Below are 21,544 nucleotides of genomic sequence, written 5' to 3'. Positions count from 1 at the left end.
TAGTGAAACCATCCCCGATGCAGGTGAAAGTCTGATAGTTATTGCTGCTTTTGCTCCTTGGATGAGGTAGCAGACAGCTTTGACTTTGTGGTCCGCGGGGACTCCGGATGGCTGCCCAGATGCAGTCTCGGTAGCTCAGGGTTTCTACTGATGTGCTGCCCGGTCACCACCAGTTTTGTCTTCTGCCGCGGCCAATCCGTCTTCCTCCCGGACCAGCCGGGGGGAGGGGGCGGGATGTGGACGGGACTCGCCCGCAGACGGCGACGCCTCCTCGGACCCCGATCCGCCCCCCGGGCACGTCTGAGGCCGAGGGAGGCGGGCCTTCCGGGGGGCAGAGCTGCGGGCGCGGCGCGCGGGGCCAAGGAGGCGGGAGCGATGGGCGGGCTCGGGCGCGGGCGGCGGTCCCGGGGCCGCGGGCTCCTCCCCGCCCTGCGCCCGCCGCTCGCCGCGCGCAGGCGGAGCGGGCTGGGCGCCGAGGTGCCGCCCAGCGCCCTGGCCGCGGCCCTGCCCGGGCCCTAGCGCCGCCGCAGCCGGAGCCCGGAGCCCCGCGCCCGCCTCTCCGATGGGCAACCTGCTCGGCGGGGTCGGCGTGCGCGAGCCCACCACCGTGGAGGACTGCGACTCCACCTGGCAGACGGACTCGGAGCCCGAGCCCGAGGAACCGGGGCCGGGCGGCGGCGAGGGCCCGGGGCGGGAGCCCGCGCAGCCCCCGGAGCCCCCGGAGCGAGCCGGCGGCCGGCCACGCGCCAGCCCCGCGCCCGACCGGGACGCCGAGGCGGCGGGCGCCGAGCAGGTACGCGGCCGCGGGGGCCTCGGGCCGGGATGGGGGGGACGCCGCCGGGAAGGGGGCGGCCCCGGGCGACCCCCGCGCGCGGGGCCTGGGCGGGGGCTGAGCGGGACGGCTCGTCCTCCCCCCGCCGTCCCGCTGCCCCGGGACCCAGGCCTGCGAGCGGAGGTCGCCCGGGGCCGTCCGCTGCCGGCCTGGGGCCTGAGCGCGGGCACGACGAGGCGGTCCCTCCGGGCAGAACCCAACTTGGAGGGGTGTCTTCTCTGCCTCCGCAGACGGGTGATGGAAGGCGGGGTGGGAGGAACCTGCCTCCGAACAGAGGATTGTGAAAACCCGTCTAGTGCGTGTTATTGGTAAAAAACAAACAAACAAACAAAAAACCCGGAATGAGGTGGGACTGCGATGGAGCAGCGAGCAGTCTCCCTACGGCGGGAGTCCCCATCCGACTTTAAAACATCAGGGTTCCTCTTCCAAGTCAGGCCTTCCAACCCAGGAGTTCAGGGCACGCTTCAAAAATCCTATTTCACCCGGAAGACTTGTTGATCCAGCTGTGCTTAAGTCATTTGCCCACTACAATTCGGAGGAGAGGTTAGTGAGGAGATAAATATCCCTTTTAACCTCTGATGGCCTGAAAATAATCCAGAAAACTTCAAAAAGGAGGAGCTGCATGGCCAAGCCTCTGAAGAAGTGCGGCTGGCAGAGCTCTGACAGGCTGGTGGTCCCGGGTCGGGCCCTCCTTCCCATCAGCCATGGGGGGATGAGGGTGGGAAGTGGAGCCCCAAATCTGATGTAACCACGGGCTCTTGGCTCGAGGAGAGGAATCAGCGGTATATTTTATAGGAAGGCTGCCTTCTACATGTTGACGATCATCTCTTTTTGGGTCAGCAGGAAACAGTCTTAGTGCAGGCTCTATGCTATCCAGGTCATTTCCATCAACTGCAGTTTCAGGGGTGGGGTACGGTGGGAGTTCCTGTTTTGAGTCCCCACTTTAGAGAAAACTGAGGCTTAGGAGAAGCTTGCCCAAGATCATCCAGGGAGAGGGAGGTGCAAACCCAACTATGCCTGTCACCAGCATCAGAACTTCTGACCTGCTGGCGTCGTGAATGTAACTCTGCCCCTTGCTACTGGGTCATCTTGCCTTGCGAACTCAACCTCAGGGAAGTATGAGACACTGTATTCCAGTGTTTTTCTCTTCCACTTGTCTCCAAATGAAGAAACCTTCTGAAGACGTTTGGGATGTCAAAAAACACCCGCTCAGATTCAGTCCAACTAACCTGGTCCATCTATATAAGACAGTTTTATAATTAATGTTTCAATCAGTTAATTGCAACCCCAGTAAATGGTAAATGGCACCAACCGTTCCTTTTCCCCTTTAATGATTAATTTTTCTTCTCAGTATCACCATGTAACTTCTACTTTTTTTTTTTTTTTTTAGAAACACAACGCTCAGATTTTATTTTTTATTTATTTATTTTTGGCTGTGTTGGGTCTTCGTTTCTGTGCTAGGGCTTTCTCTAGTTGCGGCGAGCGGGGGCCACTCTTCATTGCGCTGCGCGGGCCTCTCACTGTCGCGACCTCTCTTGTTGCGGAGCACAGGCTCCAGACGCGCAGGCTCAGTAGTTGTGGCTCACGGGCCCAGTTGCTCCGCGGCACGTGGGATCTTCCCAGACCAGGGCTCGAACCCGTGTCCCCTGCATTGGCAGGCAGATTCCCAACCACTGCGCCACCAGGGAAGCCCACTTCTACTTTTTAATGCTGCTTTTGACTGTCCATCTCATCTGTTCCCTACTCCCCACAGTCATTTGCAAGAACTACTGGAGCTACCTTTAAAGTCTGTCCCAGACTGACTACTTCTTACCAGCTCCATTGCTGTATTCCTAGTCCAAGTGAATAGTTGACAAACGACAGTGCCATTAACTGAGATGGGGAAGTCTAGGGAGAAAGCAGCATCCGAGGTTAAGTCAGGAATGCTCTTGGGTTTAATATCTAATGAGACATCCAAGTGGAGTTGGTGAGTAGTTAATTACGAGTGGAGCCTCAGTCCAGAACTGGAGTCATCAGCATGTAAGAGTGGAGGTATTTAAAGTCCTGGGAAGATAATGGGGTCATCAAGGAGCGTGAGAAATGTGGCCAAGCCCTGGGCACTCCTCCACTGAGAGCACCTGAGGAGGAGAAGCCAAAGATGAGGCTGACCAGGGGCGACCGATGAGATGGGAAGGAAACCAGGGCAGGTGTGGCATGTGACAGTCTTTCAGGAAGGAGAGGGGTCAGCTGACCCCATGCTGCTGGGAGGTTGCCTGAGTTGAGCACCAAGCGGGATGCTCAGTAAGATGGAAGTTTGTTAGGTGACATTCACAAGAGTCGTTTGGATGGAATGTGGAGGATGAAAGCCCGGTTGGGGTGGTAAGTGGGAGAAGAGGAGACAGACAGCGACTCTGGGCAGCTCTCCGGTGAGGCTTTACTGTAAAAGGGAGCAGAGCTGTGGATCTGTCATTGAGATGGGGTTTGGGTCAGTTCCAATTTGCGTATGTTTGTTTTAAGATGAGAGATACCACAGCATGTTTGCTGAAGGAAATGACCCAGAAGACAGGGACATTTTGGTGACACAGGAACTAGGAATAATATGTTAAGGAACAAAATCGGTGGCTGAGCAGGTGAAAGGGGGTGGGATAGAGAGACCAAAGGAGCGGGAAGTGGGGGGGAGCAGGGACACTGCCGGCAGGTTGGCACATTTAGAGGACGGAGGAAGTGGGCGTTCCCGTGATAATCCTGGGAAATAGGTAGGGTGTGAGTCATTCTCATTTCAAAGAGGATCAAACTAGGATTCAGTTAAAAGCCTCACAAAGCAGCAGCAGAGGGAAGACTCAGCCCAAGTATCCTGACTCCCAGTTTTGGGCCGTTGACATTACACTACGGTCTCTATAATGACCCATCGCATTTGGTGGAGCTGAAACTGATTCAGACCTAATTAGTTAGACTTGGAACCCAGAGCCTGGGGTTCTCATTCTCCCGCTGTCGCTGGGCTGTGGGTGTTGGTGAAATTCTCCGAGCCTGGGTTACCTTGTTTCTAAGATGGAAGCACTCCTAACTGCCTGCCAGGTGTGTTATAAGAATCAAAGGAAATAATATATGTGCTTTGTACATGGAAAAGTGCTTTCTATACACACATGTCAGATGATGAGTCATGGGGTTGTAGCTCAGGCTAAATAGATTCAGAAACCTGCTAGGCAGAGCTATTTTGACACGTGTGGCAAGGACCAGAACGTAAGCTTTGCCTTGCTTACGTAATGTGACAGAGTAGCCCGTGTTAAAACACCAGCGAGTCTGGTAAGTATCTCTGTACTTGTAGTAATAGTGAGAATCACGCCACTTCAGAAACGTGTGAGTACTGCTTAGAGGATGCCAGTCTGTCAGCACAGATGGGGGCGGGGGCTGAGGAGAAAAGGGTAGGGGCAGAGCTCTTAATGAATATTCAGACCTAAACTTTGTCATCTGTTTCATCATTGTCACCAGTCTTGTTGCCCTTCTGCGTGACACTGGACCCAAAGCACGTTCCTGTACATTATAATAGTATTGATACATGGAGTTAGGGAAGGCGAACTTATTATATTGACCTGTATCTTATATTTTCAAAATTATGTCATGGGGCTGGGAGTTTTGTTTAGAATTTAAATAGTGTGAGTAAACTACCACATATAAGTTACTACAGTGTAATGTGAAGTTCATTCCAATTGAGAGCTTTTATTGCTTTGTGTGTATATATTTGAAATTTGCTAGCTTTTATCACATTGTATTATCACTGAATTAATGGAAGGTTATTCATACCTTTGTGTACTTGTTATGGTGCTGTAAAGGGTGGAATTTAGAAAGCTATTTAGTTTGTGTTAAAAGCCCCCTTTCCTTGCATTAATATTACTTGACTTCCAAGTACAGCTAAACATTGCAAAATTAATGACAATTTTCGTTGAGGAATTGATTTATTATCTTAACACTTCTTTTTAGTGTTATGTAAAGTATTCTAAAATAAGTTTGGTCAAAGAATCACTTGTGTAACCTCTGGTAAAATATAGGTCTTGAATTCATTTTAAGAATTCTAAGGTTTTAAGGTTTCTAATGGTTACCAATCCATAACATTTGGCCTCTATAGGCTTTTGGTGAATAATAAAGTTTTTTATTTAGTGAAACACCTTAGGACAAATGTTATTGGCTTCAACTCAGGAAACGAGAATGCCAACAAGGGTTGCTAGTAAGCATTATTAATAGGACATTTATAATATCTTCATTTATCTGGACATCTTGACACTTCTCAGGCTTTCTTTATGGATGGTCATTATTTTAAGTTTGTTCTGGAAACTTCTTGGTGAAATTATCTTGCTTCAACATGTAAATGGAATTTCATTTTTTATTTTAGGGGGCTGATTCCACTGAAGTCTCTGCCAAACCAAAGAGAAGTTTTTATGCTGCGAGGGATTTGTACAAATACCGACACCAGTACCCAGTAAGACTATAGATATTTTTTTTTTCTAAAATGTAAAATATTTCCCTTCTGTCTTTGTTACTTTGTGGTGCCAGTGAGCAAATGTGCAAGGAAGGTCCTTGTGCCTTTTTTTATATGTCCATATGCTGGAGATTGATTTATTTTTTCCTTTAGCAGAACTTCAAAGATATCCGATATCAAAATGACTTGAGCAATCTTCGTTTTTATAAGAATAAAATTCCATTTAAGCCTGATGGTGAGTAATCCGCTACCTTGGTAAAAAGCAAGCTTTAAATAGTAGTACCGCTTGTCATTCTTTGTTCATTCCATGGTCAGTGCATTCATTGTTCATTGACTGGCTTGACTCTGCCCTGCCGTCCACTGTGTCCCCAGAGTCCTAGACCCTTGAGCTGTAAGCATCTGCTCAGCGGATTCTGAGGGAGTAACTTGAGGATTAGCAATCCTTCCCACCACCTGTTTACAGTGGCAACTACTATCTGAAAGGTAGTGGGGGCCATTTTTGTGAGAGGAAAAGAGGAGATTTTGAGAACCATAGAATATTAGTTTATTAAGGAACCATAGGGGAGATCAAATTCAGTTTCCTCATTTTAAAGATGAAGTTGCTGGGTCTTGATGACCGACTTGATCATAGACTTGATCATAGACTTGGATCTGGGCTCCAGAGTTCGGTGTTCTTTTCACTGTGCCAAACCCGGAAAATCTTTGGAACATAATTGAAAGGTGGTTTTTCTATTAGAATAATCTTTCCCGTCGATTTTCAGATTCAAGGTCAGGGAACTAGAGCAGCCCCAGTTCAGCGTTCCAACATCCCAGGGAGGGAACTGCAGACACTGTAGATCTCCACGCAACTCTGTCAGATATACTGGCCCTCCTCCACACGCTACAGTTGCCCTCCCAGGATCTTTCCTAAACCTTTAGTGAGAGGGTGCAGTCTCCGTGGTGATACGCACGATTCACCCAGGCACCAGGCCGTGGTTCGTGGTGGACGTCCTCATTTTATCCAGGTCAAACCAGAAAGCTGGCTGCTCCCGGTCCGTAGAGCCCTTATCTCTGTGAGGTGACCAGATGGCCCTGGCTGCTGCCCTTTACTCTCAGTGGAAACCCAGCCAAATCCCCAGCAGTGTGAGTCAGGGAACGAGGGTCATGGATTGCAAAGCTCTCCGAGTGGCAGGACCTTGCATTCTTTAATGTACTAACTGGCTGAAGAATATCTAAGGAATTCCCTATATTTGTGCAGTGGCAGACGCGCCAGTTGGAAATTAGGATGTAAGAACTTTGCTGCAATGGCCAGATCCCCTTATCTTTAGTTGATTTCTGGTGTCCCAGAAGTCTGCCCTGTTTTGGAAGGAGCCCTCTAGATAAAAATGCCCTGTTGTATTGACTAACGGTAGAAAGGTACTGCTTTATTTACTAATTGAAATAGTATTAATTAAATTAGTTAGCTTTTTAGGGCCTGGAGTAAGAAAACCTTTTGAAGAAATGCAATGATAGATAGCTAATTTGACTCTGATGTGAATTTAAAAAAATTTTCCCAAAGGAATGCCTTCACAATATTAAAAACATTGAACGTAGAGATAATGACAGTATTTAACTCACTTATTTTTATGTTTCTAACAGTGAATTTATTTTTGAGGTGGTAATTTAGAGCAATAACTTAAAGCAATGCATTAATTTTTTGTAATCTTTATCACAAAAGTTATTTGGAAATCTTATAAGGCTGGTGGAGGTCAGAAGTTTTAGCTAAGGTCACATAAAATGTTATTCTAGTTTATTATATAAATTACATCAACTCTCACTTTCCTTCCCAGTATGTGTGAACACCCCCCCCCCCACACACACACCCCAGGCTTGCCAGTAAGCATAAGCCTGCAATGATGTATGTTACTTATTAAGTAGGAAGAGGGATAGATGGAAGGGGAAACAAATGGGAAATTATGGAGGTAAATGGCTTCAACATGCTGATGATTAAAAAACAGCCTTTTACCAAAAACCCTGAGTGTGGACCTCTAGTACAAACTGGTGATCTCTGGAGGAAACGAGAACGAGATGAGTTATGTTTAGAAAGATATTAGGTTGTTGTGTCTTTTCCTGTAAAATTGACTAAATGGCCACACAGTCAGTTGTGACTAGACAGATTTGGGAAGCAGAGGATTTTGCCGTGATAAGTTCTTATAGGAGAAGAACTGGATGTGGTGAAGAAGAGGGCTTACGTTTCAGAACCAGAAAGACCTGTGTTCTACTCCTGGTTTTGTTAGTGTGTGACTGAGCAAATCACACCATGTCCTCAGTAGTAAAGCAGGGCTGGTGAGGCTGGTTTGAGACAGTGCTGGGTGGATTCAGCGGGCTGGCTACACCCTGTGTAATCCCGGCCCCGCCGCTAGGAGGCGCTCACCACCACTTCCTTTCCCTTTTCTCTCCTCCCTTTCCTTCTTTTCCCTGCTTCTCTTCTTTCTCTTCTTCCCATCTTTGTCTCCTTCCTTTCTTTTTGCCTGGCATACGTTTCATTTTTATTTGATCTAGTATTTCAAGAACTCTAGGGCCCTCCAGGGCAGGGGTTGGCCAACTTTCTCTGTACAGAGCCAGAGAGTAAATATCCTCAGCTTTGCGGGCCATGCAATCTCTGTTGCAACTACTCAACTCCCCTGTTATGATAGAAAATACGTGAATGGATGTGCCTGGCTGTGTTCCAATAAAGCTTTATTTATAAAACAGATGGCAGGCCATAGGTTGCCAGCCTCTGCTTTAGAGTAACTGTCTGATAGCGCTTTCTCCGATCTGAGGTGCCATAAATTTTTTTTTGAATTAGGCTTATTACGTAACAGAGTATATGGCACAGGGTATTCATCTTACAAAAGCATTGTTGTCGTGTGCTGTTGTTAAGTTTTAACATAAGGCTTAAGCGATTCAGTCTTAAAATGCCTCCAACAATGTTTTACACGTCTGGTTCGTGTTCTAAATCTTTACTCTTTAGGTGTTTACATTGAAGAAGTCCTCAGTAAGTGGAAAGGAGATTACGAGAAGCTGGAATACAGCCACACCTACATCCAATGGTCAGTCGTGTGCTCTCTCTCGCACCTGTTTCATCATGTGTGTCTCCCAGGCAACATTAATATAAAAATATTATTTTTCTAAAACGTAGGCTTTTCCCCCTGAGAGAACAAGGCTTGAACTTTTATGCTAAAGAACTAACTACGTATGAAATTGAGGTAAGGCAAGCTCATTTCATTTGGTGTGAATTAGACAAATAATATTGCCATTTGATGGCCCTGGTAAGTCCGAGTCACCCAGCTGACTTTTCTTTTTTCATTAGGAATTCAAGAAAACAAAAGAAGCAATTAGAAGATTCCTCTTGGCTTATAAAATGATGTTGGAATTTTTTGGAATAAAACTGATAGATAAAACTGGAAATGTTGCTCGGGCTGTTAACTGGCAGGAAAGGTTTCAGCACCTGAACGAGTAAGTAAAGCCCCGCAGAGCGACCCGGGCTGGCGTGGTGTTTTCCCCAGGTTGGAATTCTCTCTGTGGCTCATAGAACTGAGCAACAGATGGACTCGGGAATTTGAATTCAAAAGCTCATCTGAAATGCATTTTATTCCTGGTCTATATTCTAAAGCAAAACAAAGCAGCAGCCAAAAAGGAATGACATTCCAGGTAGAAACACGGCTGCTCGGCTTGAGAGCTGTTTCTTCCTGCAGCATCTCCGCTGCCCCCAGCCAAGTGTGGCCTCGCTCCCTCTTTACACCACGTTGCTCGGCCTCTACGGTTGTTTTTTGTGACACTTGTCCAGACCTCTCCCCGAGGCTGTGAGATTCTGGTAGCTCAGCTTGCACCTCAGGCACAGTGCCTGCTTAGATTAAATCCATGAATTAAGCCTATGACATATAAAAGTCATTTCATAAGACTAACAGGTACTCGTACATTTTACTAAGAAAGAGGGACAATTAGAATCTTCGCCATGTAGGTCAAAACCAGAAGCCCAGGGACTTCCCTGGTTGTCCAGTGGCTAAGACTCTGCACTCCCAATTCCGGGGGACTGGGTTCGATCCCTGGTCAGGGAACTAGATCCCACATGCCGCAACTAAGAGTTCACGTGCCGCAACTAAAGATCCCACGTGCTGCAACTAAGACCCGGTGCAGCCAAATAAATAAATAAATATTAAAAAAAAACAAAAAAAAAACCCAGAAGCCCACTTTTGGCTAATAAAGCCAAACACCTGGAAGAAAGTTTTACCAGTTTATTTGGAATTGATTTGCTATATTCTTTTGCTTGGATATTTATAACTTTCATTAACACTTATGCCCAAAGTTTCTTTTTTTTTTATTATTATTTTCTTTGTATGCAAACTGGCTTTTTCTTCTTTTTCAATTTTTTATTTATTTATTTATTTTTGGCTGAGTTGGGTCTTCGTTGCTGCACGCGGGCTTTCTCTAGTTGCGGCGAGCAGCGGCTACTCTTCGTTTCGGTGTGCGGGCTTCTCATTGCGGTGGCTTCTCTTGTTGTGGAGCGGGCTCAGTAGTTGTGGCTCATGGGCTCTAGAGCGCAGGCTCAGGAGTTGTGGCACACGGGGTTAGTTGCTCCGCGTCATGTGGGATCTTCCTGGACCAGGGCTCGAACCTGTGTCTCCTGCATTGGCAGGCGGATTCTTAACCACTGCGCCACCAAGGAAGCCCTCTTTCTTTTTAATTATAGGGTGACTTATGAGCACTGGACTATAAAACCAACTTTAAACATTTTTAGCACATTGTAATTCGCTGAACTGGGCAAGTACTAAGAAAAAAACAAAATTAAAACTAACCTAAGAAATTTTTCTTTGCCCCAAACAGAATTTTTTGCATTGATTAACTAAATTTTTTGTGTTTTCCTAGAACTTTTATCTTGCTTGGGTAAAATGAGTATGAGTACAATATTAATGTTTAAGCCTTCCATTTACTTTATTAGTTATAATCAACGCTGTTAAAATGGTAGCTTGCACTAAAACACGCAGGATATGGGCATAAAGCTTTATGATCTTGACTAGAAGACCCATTAACTCATAACTCAAGTTCACTTTGATTTCTGTAGAGCACTTATAGCAGAAGTATATACGCCTCTGCCTAAGCAATGCAGGTAGCTATCTCTGGACAGAGTTTCTAAGCACTTATGTGAGACTGTCACAGAAAGCTGTGTGCAAGTAGCCTGTTGACATGAAGGACGGCAGAAGGCAGCCTTTGAAGAGGATCTGGTAGCATCTCATCTTCCGTGTACCCACGACTATCGTTTTAGAGAATCTCCACCTGGTTTTGTTTTGGTCGGAATAGCAATCATACTTAGTAACTGTTTGTTGAATGAATAATGATGAACAAAACAGGTTTGTCTGCCTAAATCCTCCTTGGGGTTTTATTGTCAGATCCTCAAATTAGTAGCTGGAAACCGCCCTTCTGAAGGCTTTCGTTGAACGATCTCCTAGCTTGGGATGGGGAGGGGAACCCTTACCGCCCCATCCTGCTCCCTTTCTTTCCACCATCACTTTTCCTTTCCGTGGGTGTTGCTTACAGCTTTTATTTGTGTTTTAATCTGTATGACATCTTGAGTTTTTCACAGTAAGCAGGGAACTCAGTACATTTATAGTAGCCCAGCGGATAAAAAATATTGAATGAAAATCAAGTGAAATAAAGTTTAGTGAACAAGTGACCGTGACTAAAAGAGGTAAAACATTTTCAAACACGAGAGTGCAGATATATAGACCAACCACTAAGACGGATTTCCAATTTTATTTGTAATCACCTTGGATTACGGAGCTGTATTTTAGGCCCTGGAATCCCCTCTCACTTTTACTTTCTGTCTCCCGGTTCTTGGCTTTTGTGTGTCCTTTCCTCGCTCACCTACTCTTCCTGACAGCTTCAGCCCTTCTTACTGCCCTTACCGCTGTCTGGAAGCCCAGCTTCTCTCTTTTATCTGCTACGCGACCCCAAAGTCTACTCACAACTCTAGGAGAGTGGGGGTTTTTTTTGTATTTCTTTGTGACATTTATTTCAAATCATACTGAAACACCCAATTTCTTTCTTGTATGATTTTGTTCTATAATCCTGATCTTCATTCTCTTTAACCCAAGTGTTTGTCCTTTTCTACTGTTATGTAAACTTTTTAATTGGAGAACGTGTTGATACAGATAAGTGTGCACAGAAATTTTATCTTGGTCATTCATCCTGGACTGCATATGTGAAATTGAGCTGCTTGCAAATATAGTAAATTTTGTTGTGTCATATAACTCTTCTTTGGGATTTTTAAAGGAAAACATTCTTCCGCTTTTCCATATCTCTCTTTCTCATAGACCTATGAAGCAGATGTTGGGATTTTACCACCAAGTTTTTAGAGTATGCAAACTCTACATTGGATCAGTCTTGCTGATAAAGACATTGTCTTAACTTCACTCAAATTTGTATTGTCTCAAAAGACTGGTACTTCCTAACTATTAACAAATACAGATTCATAAAACTGAAATGTATCTGTGCTATGTTGTACCCTTTGGCCTTCAAAGAATTGAATAGTAAGAGAACACTATTTTGGTAAACATCCAGAAGGCTGGAGATAATGAAAACTGCTGGACTTGTCATTTCCAGTGTCTGGTGAGCCCACATCATTAAGGGTTTAGTTTTGTCCAAACTAACTCTCCTTTTAAAATATAAGGCTATGGAACGACACCCTTCCATCCCTCAAATAATTCAGTATCCTTCTCCATGCTTCCCAAATAAGTTGCTAGTTATTCCTAAGTGAGTACCAAGCACTTGTGGAAACCAAGGCAGGTGTATGCGATGCTTGTCTAAAGTTCAGTGTCTGAGGTATAGACAGGTCTGGGGAAGTGAGGAATAAGTGGTGCAATATTGGGTGAGTAACTAACCTGGGCTGTTGATGACACACGTGATTAATACATGGACCTGAAGGTTCCCTTAGGATGCAGCCAGGTATTTGTAATAAAGCAACTCTTGGGCTAAGTGAGGTGGGGGGGCAAGATTATGAATTGTGACAAAATAGGTTTGGAAAGCTTTCATCTGCTAATGGCTTTAGTTTTGGGACTAAAAAAGAAAGATGTTAGTGTAATCTGGGGAAAGAGGAGTCTTTGCAGTCAATGCCATTAGAAGCAAAATTTTAAATTCTGTGATAGGGAAAGAGGAGGCGAGAGAGAGGCCACAGATGGAAGAGAATGAGGTGATTAAGTTGGGATAAGTACACATATGGTAGTCCTTAGTACCAAATCTGAATAATACCGATACCGATAATTATATTGATGTTAAATAGTATCTGATATTTATTGAGTTCCACATGCTCTGCATATATGTCAGCTAATTCAATGCTTACAAGTGCAGTGAGGTGTGGGCCCTTTTCCCCACGTTACAGACGAGGGTACTTGAGCCTTAGAGGTGCCATGATTTCACGTAGCTGTTGATGGCACAGCTAGGGTGTGAATTCAGTTCTGACTCCAAAGCCTACACTCTTTGCTCTGCTAAATAAGTTAGTTTTGCCTCCTTTGTCAGAATTGTTCTAGCAAGGTAGAATGGTTTCTGCCGCTTTCCTTCTGAGTTGGTTGATATGGCGGGTTCTGCTGGCCCTCTGACCCTGTAAGTCGTACATTCGGCTGGTAACCAATGCTCAGCGCTGTTCACCTGTGACAGGTACGATACGTTTGTGTAGTAGATAGTCATCCTCAGTGTATTTAACAAACAAACAGCAATTCAACATCCGTGGGAATACAGTTAAAATCTAAATTTTTTCAAGTACGAAGAACTAAAGGAAAAAGGAGAATTTATTTTATGTGTTGGAGTTTTACATAGATTGGCATTACACTGAGGTACAGGGGTTTCACATCTTCTGTTTTATTCTTCTTAGCGGTGTCTACTACGACTTTTAGCAAAGTCATTACGAGGCATGTTTTCACAGCTTATGCTTCCATCAAAAGTAGTTTCCCAGTGGTTTTTATTCCCCCGTTTTCCGCCACCTAATTTTCCTCCTTCGTTGTATTCAATCCTCTTCCAGGTCTCAGCACAACTATTTAAGGATCACTCGTATTCTGAAAAGCCTCGGCGAGCTTGGATATGAAAGTTTTAAATCTCCTCTTGTAAAATTTATTCTTCATGAGGCTCTTGTGGAAAATACCATCCCCAATATTAAACAGAGCGCACTGGAGTATTTCGTGTACACAATTAGAGACAGAAGGGAAAGGAGAAGACTCCTGCGGTTCGCCCAGAAACATTACACGCCCTCGGAGAATTTTATCTGGGGACCACCCAGGAGGGAACAGCCTGAGGGCAGCAAAGCCCCGAAGACCCCCGCCCCGCCCACCTCGGGGCATCCCAGCCAGACGTCTATGCACAAAAAACCCAAGGACTCCAAAAATCCCTCTGCAGCTGTGCGTGTAAATAGCAAAGCTGCCGAAGACAAAAAAGTGGCACCTAGGGAGCCGGGGGAAGAGACAGACTGGCCCAGCTCAGAGGCCGGCAGTGAGGCTGCCAGGCCAGGAGACCCAGAGAGAGAGGGTGATGCCGAAAATTCCAGTCCTCAACCAGAAGAGACAATTGCTCATGCCCTGGAGAAAAAGGAGGGTGCGTCTCCCTCTGAAAAAGATGAAGAGGGGGAAAACCATAACAGAGACTGTGAAAGTCCTGGAGAGACAGGTTCCCACGATGACGCACTATTACAGTGAATTATCAGGAAGCCCACAAACCCGTGAGGCCACGTTTCGGAGGGTAGCCGGCTGTTGGCGATCTCTGTTGTAAGCAGTTAGTTGTCACTTGGTTTTGATTTTGGATGACAGTGAATTTAATATTTAACCAGAAGTCTGAAGACAGGACCTAATTAATGAATGTATTCTGTGACACTTTGGGGATGTGAGTTTTCGAATCCTGTACACGACAATTACTTTTAAATTATTTTCAATGTATCTGGAAACAATCATGTAGTCTTCGATATAGCAAATAAATTCTTTGGAGAGACTCCACTCTACATGAAGAAAATCAAGAGGATAATTTCGTTAGGTTGCCACCCCTTTGCCCGATTTATGGATTCCTTTTTTTTTTTAAGCTGTGAGAAAGAATTTGGTCTTCTCAGATGTATTCACAAGAAATTGGGAGTTTTTTCATTACAGCACCTCAGCATGCTTATTTTTAGTTTCTGGTAAGTGGGATGGATGTTCTTGGGGAGATATACTGGCCCCTCCCCGTTTGTCGGTCCTGCTGTTTTTCCTCTTTCCCTCTCCATTCTCTCCGTCACTGGCCACCTGTGTCGGCTGGCACGTGCATTTCTAGTGTACATTCGGATGATCTACTACAGTGACATTTATGTGGCATAGAGGGGACTGTCGGCTGTATTATTTCAAGAATTTGCGTTGTTTAAAATAATAAAAATGGTTTTCTGTGTTAAGTGCTTAAAAACAAATTCTGATGCAAAAGCCCAAGAAGAGAATTTTGCCTTCTATGGCTGTTCTGTACAAATTTGGTGCTTGTTTCTGAATGCAAATGACTAAAGAATTAAAAAATAAGAAAGGAAATTATTCGTTTTCAAAAGGCATGCATCTGGCACTGGCAACAAGGCAGTGGTCCCTAAAACCATGAATATCTCAGTGTTATGCAGACTATGACATTAATATGGCTTAGTCCACAGTATATCTTTAGAAAAAATACAATCTGCTGCATCTCTACGTTGTCAAAGCTCGAAATTGAGAACAGACTGGACATCCCATATATTCAGTTTTAGTAAGCACTGATGTGTTAATACTGGGTAAGAGCAAATAACTTTCTTGCTTATACTATTATTACTAATTATTACACATTCGAAAACAAACACTGTGGTGAGAATTTCAGAGCATACATACAAATATAGTGAAAGCAGTTCACAGAAAAAAATTTTTTTCACTTCATTTCATTTAGAAAGGAATTGGCTTTTGTGTGTTTCTTAGGCTCTTAAGGGAAGTTCTGTTCACTTTAACCCTCAGAGAATTTTTACTGTGTCCTATTTTTAAATCACATTATGTCATCTTCTTTTACCTTTATAGATCAGAGGATTTTTAGCAGAGGGTTTCTAGAAAATAAACACACAAGTAGTATGCTTTAGAAGGGTTTCATTGCCTTGAAGTTTACGTGAAACATCACTGTTGCTCAAATCTGACTTATTTTATATGAATGTTAGTAACGCTCGTGTTATATATTGTATTCCAATAAATATAGAATATTTTCTCACTATCATTTCTCATAATATGACAGTTTTTGCTTTCTACTGTTTTGTGAGGTGAGCATTAGGATTTGGGGAAACAATTCTGCTTTTGCATTTCAATTTCTTTTTTTTTTACATGGACCCTCTAATGGCCCCATCGAGCTCAATAAACAGTTTTACAGCTTAGGGCATGAGAGTAGGTTGTCACATTGGGCTGAATTGTAGGAATATGATTCATTTGAAATACCTTACCCATTTTGCATACATGATAAAGTGTTCACACCACTTTCTAACTGCATAATGTTAAAATTTTGTGACCAGATATTAAAATATTAAGTGGACAGATACTAAAATAAATGGATATCATCTGAATCACTTAGAAACTGGTAGTATATCAGAACCCTTAGAAGTAAAAATGTTTCATTCAATAATTTAACTTTTAGCATATTCCTAATTAGGGATTTGATTAGATTGTACTGTTTAATTTGAGAATATTTAGTCTCAAGGGAAAACTGCCTGGCTTCCACTTAAAACAGTGGCCTTTTTCTACCATGTTGTTTTGAAATGCATACTCACGTGAAACAGTATGATTCCTATGTTTAATCTGTAAATCACTTATGAGAGAATTCTTCAGTGGAAACAAGTGAGAGGATGGCATTCCTTTTGCAGATAAAAATTATGAACGTCTAGAGTTTTTTTCTGTTAAGAATACTCTGTACATTCAATAGTTTTAAAATAAGATCTATAGGTGTGTCTTTAGGTGTGTGTGTTAACGACATGAAACAACCCTCTGGGTTTGACTGTGATGTTTTGTATTTTTAAAAACTACCATGTGCTTGCAGAAACTTACTAAGAAGCTGTTATAAAAACGCAGTGGAGCATGGCCAAATAACTAGAAACTTTATTGAATTTTTGTGAATATATAGACTTTATCGTTGTACCATGACTGTGAGGATATTGATAAATGACTGTATTGGCTATTGATAAAATACTAATTTGCATTTCACGCAAATAGATGTTATACCGCTTGGTTAGTCTAATATATTTCTAATATTTTGTGCTTTCATATCCCAAAGAAGACGATATATGTGAAAATATTTTGAAATACTGTAAAGTGATATATAATGACAAGATATATTTCTGTAGAGAAAATGTTTATAACCTTAAGAGTATTGTACCATTATACATTCTCATGCTCAATCTCATAAGAAGCTGAAAAGAATCATGACAGAACTGAAAATATGTCTGCTTTCTCTAAGTCAGGTCCAGTTCTCAGTTCAAAAATTATTTGGTATAGTTTTATTTTGAATTTTAGTTTTGAGAAACAACTTTTTTCAGTTTCAAGGAGAAAACAAAACTTATGACTCTGGAGTTACCAGAGAAGTTCTAAGATTTTTTGCTAAGTATTAAAAATATAAAGATTATGTTTAAAAATTACCAACATTGTTTCTAGTTTTTACACTTTAACCTGACAGAAGGAATGCTCTGGTGAAAAAGGAAAAATATTGTAGTACAGTATTACGTTTGAGTTACTCTCTAAAAAATCATTTTAGAAAGTAAACTTCCTTATCAAGTTGTCAAAAATTGGTTGAACTGATGGAGAGAGAATATTGGTTTAATTATTTAAAGTTAAATTTCCCAAGTTTATAGTAGAGTTATGGTTGAGTGTATAATCTACTGAGTAACAAAATCAGGCCAGTTTTTTTGTCTTTCTATAATTGAGGCTCTTCTAAAAGCTTTATTTTCTAACCTGAGAAAAGAAGGGCGTTCTTGATCTTGCTTGATTGTAATTGCATTTGTGGGTCTCTCAAGTTTATTTGGGGTGAGTGGGGACTCTTTGTTATAGGAGTAGTTTTGAAGATTTCGATTTTGTTTCCCACTTAAAAAGTTCCCATTTTTTTTTTCCTTTGGGGAATATCCATTAAGTGTAAGGTAGGCTGAAGTTAGACAAGCAAGAATCATTTCAAATGTAGGTGCAGTTGCAGAAAATGATGGCCTGGGTCAGTAGGATCTGGAAAATTAGGGGTGTACAAAGGGTTGACTTCTTTCAATTTAGAATTCTTTAGTGTTTATTCCATGAGCAGATTTGTGAGTAATCTCTAGCGTAACAGTGAGTACACCCTGCCTTTTTGCCTGTTCCAGCCCACCCAGCAGACTGTGCTTGGGGACAGACCATGTTTTAGAAATTCCTTATTACTGAAGTTAATAATGTAATAATATAGTTATAAATATGAATGCCTGGAGGTGTCTAGATGTGCCTTAACTAATGTGAATGCTTTTCATTCAGAAGTTTAAATTTTTACTCCATTATAAAATCTTGCCGTAAGAAACATTCCAAACCATGAAGATCAGTTAATTTAATGAAAGTTACTTTCCTGCTTTTTCATTTTGGAGACATTTCCATTTGTATCAATAGCATCAGTTCAAAAGGAAGTGTACTAGCCACAATGTTCAAAAATGTGTTACATTTGAGGGAAGAAGTAAGCAAGATCTTAACAGCAGAAAGATTAACTTCACTGTTACATTTATTTATGCATCTGCCTAATTTTGCTACACCCTGTAATTTTCATTGTAAACATCTCTCAGTTACTACAGGTAATATTAATCTGTGTTTTACTTTTGCTTTTAGATACAGAGGGATGTAGAGAATGGAATTCTATTAGAGAAATGATTTAAAAGTTTAATTCCAGTAGATAGTTGGAGGAATCTGAAATTAATTTGGACTCTTATGCTGTAGTTTTATTAGAAACATGTACTGTTCTTGCTTTTTCCCTAGATTAGAGAGAATGTCTTTTGTCATCTTCTGCTTTTTCCCTCATCTGTTGAGAAGTTTATTGTTTTAGTTACTTGTGGGAAATAACTTCTTAATATGTTTGTTTCCTTGAATTAAAGTGTTCATGTGGAGGATACAATTGACTGCTTCGTTTTATGGCCCAAACTCTGCCTGGAGGTTGAGTTCAGAGATGGGGAGGCGGCTGAGAACCAGAGCGGGCGTCTTGGTGAAGGCGCACGTACACTGGGCTGCAACCTCTCCAGTGGAGGAGGGGTCTCCGGAGCCTCCCCTGGATGACGAGGGTGTCGGGCCCCCTGATCGCTGTCTTCTGAGGAAGGTGGGCCACCTTGGACTTCATGCACAATTTCACTGGGTATCAATTTTCATAAAATACCTGTTATAATTCATTCGTCACCATTTTGTAGTTGTTTAGGAAATTGTGAGCAGTTGGGCACCTGCTATGTAAATTACAGCTGAATCTTTCTATCTCGGGAAACATTGAAATACCAGTACTGCCTACCCCCCTCCCCAGTTCAAAACTTCTGATCTTCAATCAAAAATTATTTGGGGTTGTTCTTTCAGAGGTCTGTATATAAAATTCTCCATAAAATGATACAGTGTAAAGACGAAGTGAAAGGGAAAAGGCACCAGTGTTCACTTGTTATGCTGAGAGACCTTTTTTAGAAAAATCAGAAACCTTATGTATTTTAATATGAAAACTATGTTGAAGCTATAAAGTGTATCATATTTTTGTTTTTAAATTATAATAGAGTTTATGGAACAGTTACATTAACTAGAGAGATTAGTTGTGTAATAAGCTTTGGTCCTAAGAAGTGTCCAAGGTCTGCACTCATTGGTCAAATGAACACCTTTTTCAGTGCTGGTGGGTTTAGTTTCATGTGGAGAAGAGGAAAATAACAATCGAAACAAAAAATTAGAAACAGTAACTAGAAACTCACGATAGAAATAAAGATGTAACTGACTGTAGGTTTGTGGAGTGCCAGAATTTACTGGAATGAGGACGATCTGCAAAAGCTTTACGGTGAGAACGTGCTCCGTGTTATCCGTGCCAGGGAGATCTGGACTGGTGTGAATGGAAAGCAATCCCATTCATGCTCTCATGTGCAGCCTGGATTCCGCTTACTCCACAGTAGATGGAAACCTTTCACAGACTGAGAGAAATAACCACATGATCCGCCACCAGGCTTAATTCCTCTGCCCGTGGTTCTACTGACAGGAAGTTAAGTGGAGGCAGTGGCTGCAGAGACAGGAAGGAGGTCCCGCGCTAGGCTGTTTCTAACGATGTGACTGTATGCCCCACGCCAGCGAGAGCGATGGCGTCTTCCTCTTGTGGCCCCACAGTTAAGAGCAACAAACCAGAGCAAGGGTTTGACAAGCGTTTTGTTCTTTGTCCTTTTTATAAGAAGGTTGTTTCCTTGTTTCCCAAGTGAGCTGTCCACTCTTCTTCCATATTACCTAAGAAGATAGACGGCTAACTGGGTCCAGTCACCATTTCAAGTGGGAAACTACTGTGTCCTTTGTATTTTGAGTATTTCAGGAAAATGGGTAGATTCTTAGAAAGATGTGTGCTTTCCTTCCTACATGAGCGCTGACTCTCCAGCAGCCGTGGGCCTTCTCCGTGCTCTGTCATCTCCTGCAGGATGAATTACAGAACGCTGTGCACGTCTGTGCACACCAATACCATGTGTATGTGGTAGAAGCTGTAACCAGTTTCTGGGTCTGTATGGTACTATGAAACACTTATTTTATAATCCTGTAACTGTATGGCAGTGTTATGCCAGAAAATGTATAAAGTGCAGTAGTGTCTGTTGTTTACTGCTGTATTTAAAAATATCGTTTCTGAAACTATATATTTAGAGTTGTGTTATTTTTAATAACTATTGCCAAATATACATCCTGTAAAATAACCAAAAGCCACTTCATCTTCCTTAACATTTTAGCGTTCTGCTGATTTTGCATGATTAAAATATTTTTAAAGAGCTGGAACAAATGACTTTGCTGTTTTTCTATGATTAGACTTTTTTTATGGTTATGGTATGAGATCAACATTATTTCCTTTTTATCCCCTAAAATAAATATTGTATTTTGAAGAGCGAAATCTTATTTACACAGGCAGTTATTTTTGTCGGGAGATTTTGGAGGGCAGATCACACGGGTAAATACCTGGATGTTTATTGTTCTCTCTTTTTCTCACTTTTCTCTAATGCAAAGTTTAAAAAGTATATTTAATATAGATGAGTGACAATGAATAACTCATGGAGGGGACAGATTTTTTTTCACTTAATAGAGCTAGTCTTCTAACAACAATTTTTTGATTAAGAAAAATGCAGCTATGAGATGCAATTGAGGAAGTTGCTCGAGATGCCACAGCACAGCGGGGATGAAGGTGAGGAAAAGCATCGCGTTGGCACTTGCCTGCGCTGACCTATAGAGGTGGAAGAAGAGCGTATGAAAGAAGCAAGAACAAACTAGTAAGAGTCAGAATGAAATCACATTGTGCATAATTGAGAAACTCAGAGAGAGGGAGGGAACGAACCACAGCCATGGTGGCGAGGAAGCATGATTTTAACTGCAGCCTTTGGGCTGTTTAGGGAGAGAGCAACGCACACAAGCAATTACCGTCCTAAGGGAAGAACGGACACGTTCTGGTAACAGAAAATAGAGATGTTTGCTTTTCCCCAAAGGTCAAATGTCAGAAGGCAACCTAAGATCTTAAGAAGATGGAGATTCTCAGTAGAGTGAAAAAAGCAGGACTGAGTCTCCATTTCTTTAAGAATGTAAAATCTAAATAATGCGGGAGACAGTTCGCAGAAGAGATTTAAAGCACGTTCCTTAGGTTGCCCATCATCGGATGAATGGATAAAGAAGATGTGGCACATATATACAATGGAATATTACTCAGCCATAAAAAGAAACGAAATTGAGTTATTTGTAGTGAGGTGCATGGAGTTAGAGTCTGTCATACAGAGTGAAGTAAGAAAGAGAAGAACAAATACAGTATGCTAACACATATATATGGAATCTAAGGGAAAAAAAAAAAAAGGTCATGAAGAACCTAGTGGTAAGACGGGAATAAAGACACAGACCTACTAGAGGATGGACTTGAGGATATGGGGAGGGGGAGGGTAAGCTGTGACAAAGTGAGAGAGTGGCATGGACATTATATATACACTACCAAACGTAAAATAGATAGCTAGTGGGAAGCAGCCGCATAGCACAGGGAGATCAGCTCGGTGCTTTGTGATGACCTAGAGGGGTGGGATAGGGAGGGTGGGAGGGAGA

The 21,544-nt window shown here is 42.7% G+C and overlaps 1 protein-coding gene across 2 annotated transcripts; it reads left to right on the top strand.

Annotated features, from left to right (window-relative positions):
- The first annotated feature begins 378 nt into the window (after positions 1-378).
- OGFRL1 (opioid growth factor receptor like 1) lies at positions 379-18,380 on the top strand. 2 transcript variants are annotated; one of them, XM_082474248.1, is made up of 7 exons: positions 379-793; positions 5,199-5,285; positions 5,442-5,520; positions 8,257-8,335; positions 8,425-8,491; positions 8,596-8,741; positions 13,297-18,380. In XM_082474248.1, the coding sequence occupies exons 1-7, from the start codon at positions 563-565 to the stop codon at positions 13,961-13,963; spliced, it is 1,356 nt and encodes a 451-aa protein (XP_082330374.1). In that variant the 5' UTR covers positions 379-562; the 3' UTR covers positions 13,964-18,380. The 2 variants fall into 2 exon arrangements, with proteins under 2 accessions (XP_082330374.1, XP_082330373.1); XM_082474247.1 differs by having other exon boundaries at positions 5,439-5,520.
- Positions 18,381-21,544: the final 3,164 nt, after the last annotated feature.

Source organism: Balaenoptera physalus (genome assembly GCF_965194825.1).
Source record: "Balaenoptera physalus genome assembly, chromosome: 9".
Lineage (NCBI taxonomy): Eukaryota > Metazoa > Chordata > Mammalia > Artiodactyla > Balaenopteridae > Balaenoptera > Balaenoptera physalus.
This window is presented reverse-complemented; position numbering and strand designations above follow the sequence as displayed.